Genomic DNA, 3,859 nt, shown 5'->3' with positions numbered 1-3,859 from the left:
TTTAGCTTTGTGGGTCATGTCTCAGTCACAACTACTCAGATGTTATTGAAGCATGCAAGCTGTAATATATAGTATAGGTATAATAGCCATATACATACACAAATGACCATGACTATGGGCACATAATTTTGAATTTTCATGTCATGAAGTGTTATTATTCTTTCGATTTTAAGACCACTTCAAATTAAACTGTAAAACTCATTCTTGGTTCACATACCATTACAAAATACAGCAGCAGGCTAGATTTGGCCCAAGGGCCATAATTTGCTGACTTTTATAAATTAGCTTAGTTCATTCAATCAAATGCTAATCATTCCTCAAATTGAGCAGGTATTTATTTCTTGAGCATCACTTGAAAACAAGTAGCCTTTAAAAGTTCACTTGTAGGGTACTCGCCACTCACACTCCCCCCGCGCGCCGCCGACGCTCTCAGAGGCCCGGCCTAAATTCTCTGCCTGGCGCCTGCGCCACGTTCTGCGAGAGGCCATGGAGCCGGCCCTGGACTGCCCCGCGCGGTCAAGGGAAGGCTGCCTGAGGCGGGGCGCCGTCAGGGCAGAGGCGAGCGGGCGCCTCCCGGGCCGCTGCTCTGGGGCTGCGCAGCAGTGAGCGGGCTGGCGGCTGTGCCTCTGGTTCCACTCCGTGGCTGTGGGCAGGTCGGTTTCGGCAGCTTCCAGCGCGCGCGGCCGTCGCCGCCACTTCCTCAGCGCCCCTCGCTGCCCGCCCGTCCTCGAAGCCGCTGTGCGCGCGGGCTCCGGTGGGCGTCTCGCCCCGGTGACGCGCGGAAAGACCAAGAGACGGGCTGCGGGAGCTCAGGCTCTGCGATGAAGAAGATTTTTGGCTTCAGGAGTAGGAAGGGCATGTCATCCTTCGACTCCTCCATCAGCCCGGGGAGAGACAGAGGTCATCATAGAACCAACTTCCAGCCCAGGTACCACATCCGGGACAAGGACCTGGGAAAGATCCACACAGCTGCCAGTGTAGGCAATGTAGCCAAAGTGCAGCAGGATCTGTTGCTCGCGAAGAGTGGCCTGAACGACAAGGACAAGCTGAACAGGCCTGTGCTCCACTTGGCCTGTGCCAATGGCCATCCCCCGGTGGTGGCTCTCCTCCTGGAGAGAAAATGCCTGCTTAACCTCTGTTGACAGTGAAAACAGGACCGCGCTGATGAGGGCCGTAGAATGCCAAGAGGAGGACTGCGCGACTCTCCTGCTGGAGCACGGAGCCGACCCAAATGTCACGGAGGCCAATGGCAACACCTCGCACCACCACGCTGTCCTTTGCCAGAATACATCACTCGCAGCAAAGCTGCTTTCCTACAATGCCCACATAGAAGCCAGGAACAAGGATGGCCTCACACCAGTGTTACTTGCTGTACGTGAAAGGAGAGGAGAAATGGGGGAGTTTTTAGTAGACAAAGAAGCAAGTGTACGTGCGGTTGACAAGATGAAAAGAACAGCCCTCGTGCTTGCTATCAAGCATGAATCACCAGAAATAGTCAGACTTCTTCTTCAGCAAAGTGTTGACATCTTTTCTCAAGATGTTTTTGGATGGACCTCAGAAGAATATGCTGCTATTAGTGGTTTTAATAGCTTTCGCCAACTGATTTCTGAATATAAAGAAAAGAGACCTGACATTTCTCCTGAAAAGAGCAACCCAGCGGATGAGAGTTCTGAAGAGGACTCTTCAAGGAGGTTTCCCAACGAACCTGGTGTTCATTTAGGGCCTCCATCAAACAATGAAGTGTTAGATTTTAAAACCAAGCATGTCGTGAAACCAAAGTTGACAAAGCTCATGAAGCCTTCTCAGCAATCCAACAGAAACATAGAAGCAAAGTGTGGCATTTTGAGACCAGAGAGTACCACTTTCTCTGAGGACAATAATTCTGATAGTAACATTGAAGATGTGGTTAAAACATTTCCCAAACCATCACCCAGGTTTGAGGGCATCTGTCAGCCTGCCTTCCCATCACCTGAGCCTGTTCCCAAACTTCTCAAGTCTGTAGCAGGCCTTGGTCCTACAAAGGTTCCTGATAGCGGTAGAAAAGCAAAAGACCTGTTACGCAAAAACCACCTGCTGCAGGATGAAATAGCCAACCTAAGACGGGAAATAGATGCAGTAAAAATTCAGAATCGGGAAGATGAGAAGAAATATTCTGAGGATATTGAAAATCTTCAAAAGGCAATGAAATCGAATGAGGAAATATTGACACAGACTATATCCCAGTGTACTGTTCTGAGAGCTGAGAATACAATGCTCAACTCTGAGCTGGAGAGCTCAAAACAAAGCAAACAAAGACTAAATCCTACTGCTCTAGACTGACTGCTGACATACACGATGATGATCAAGGTCAGACATCACAGAGAGACCTGGAGCTTACCTTCCAGAGAGCAAAAGCCGAGAGGTTATGCTTGCAGGACCAAATGAAGTTCGATGTGACTAAGCTGAAAAGTAACAGTGAGACAGTTTCCCAGCAACTTTCTGAAGTGGAAAGTAAATTCAGGCTAGAAATAATCAAGCTGCATCAGATGACAGATAATCTCAGAGAAAAGACTTTGATGTTAGAATGTGCCCAGAGAGACCTACGCCAAGCAGAGTGTCAAAAGCAGGAAATTGAACACATGTATCGGAACGAACAAGGCAAAGTGAATGAATACCTCTGAAAGCAGGAACCCTTAGAGGAGAGATTATCTCAACTCCAGAGTGAAAACTTGTTGCTTCGACAGCAACTGGATGATGCACAAAGGAAAGCTGACAGTAAAGAGAAGGCAGTCATTAGCATCCAAGACCAGTTTCAGCAGACAGTGAGAAAACTTCATGCTGAAAGTGAGAAACAACGTCTGATGCTGGAGGAAACAAACAAGGAGTTAATCAACAAATACAATCACTTAAATGAGAGAATTCATCAGTATGAAAATGAGAAGGCAGAAACAAGTATCCAGAAGGAGAAATAATTTTCAGACTTCCTGAAAGAAAATTCAAAATGATTCTTGATTCTGGCTAAATGGTGAATCTAGTTGAATGAAAAAATACACAGGCTGTGACTATATGGTCTCTGAACAAGTCTAAAAGCATGCCTTCTATATCCAGCAAATAAAAATTAGACCCGAGAGACGCTCCACTTTGAGTGGAGACATTGTGTCGCTTGTGAAGTGTTAAGAGATTAAGTTCTAAATTTTTAATATAGACAGATATTAGTAATTTAGTCTTTTACTATTAAGATAATAATTTTAATCTTTCTGTTACCGTATATCAGTATAATAATGAAGCAGATAAAAGAAATGCTCAAACCTAAAATGGATATTTTGAAACTAAGCTTCAGTTACATGGATTACCTTGACAGTCAATTCCATGTTTCCCAGATGCTATCACTTATATATAGTACTTTGGCTTCGGTAGCTTGTCATACCTTTTTGTCATACTTGTTGGTATTTTAATTGTATTCATGTAAATTTGAATTAACTTGGAAAAAAAAGTTCACTTGTAGATTTAGTGGTTTTGCAGGAATTTTATGTACAAAAGGAAAGGAACTGTCAGGAAAAAGGCACCTGGAAGTTTATGAGTGGATGTTTCTATGCTGCTCATTTCTAATCTCCAGGAGGAAAACAGGGAAAGCCCAAGTAGATAGGCATGCTCAAAAGCAATTTGCTTCACCATAGCCATAGCAATCTTTTTTTTTTTTTTTAAGTAAAAAAACTTTGCACTTCTTTTTTCCCATTCCCTGAACTGTGAGCAGCAGTCTATGGTTTGTGCTGCTCACAGTTCAGGGAATGGGGAATATGCTGAAGTTTTAGTGCAGTCTATCCCTTTAATTCATGACAAGGAGGCAGGAAAGTGACAATAGTTTGAAAGCAACTGATGT

The 3,859-nt window shown here is 44.8% G+C and overlaps 1 protein-coding gene across 1 annotated transcript; it reads left to right on the top strand.

Moving 5' to 3' along the window:
* The first annotated feature begins 486 nt into the window (after positions 1 to 486).
* LOC136154575 (ankyrin repeat domain-containing protein 26-like) lies at positions 487 to 2,951 on the top strand. The gene is given in 5 exon segments (XM_065916803.1): positions 487 to 602; positions 668 to 1,139; positions 1,141 to 1,449; positions 1,588 to 2,296; positions 2,299 to 2,951. Coding segments are annotated over 5 exon segments (2,259 nt in total).
* The last annotated feature ends 908 nt before the right edge of the window (positions 2,952 to 3,859 follow it).

Source organism: Muntiacus reevesi, chromosome X (genome assembly GCF_963930625.1).
Source record: "Muntiacus reevesi chromosome X, mMunRee1.1, whole genome shotgun sequence".
NCBI lineage: Eukaryota > Metazoa > Chordata > Mammalia > Artiodactyla > Cervidae > Muntiacus > Muntiacus reevesi.
This window is presented reverse-complemented; position numbering and strand designations above follow the sequence as displayed.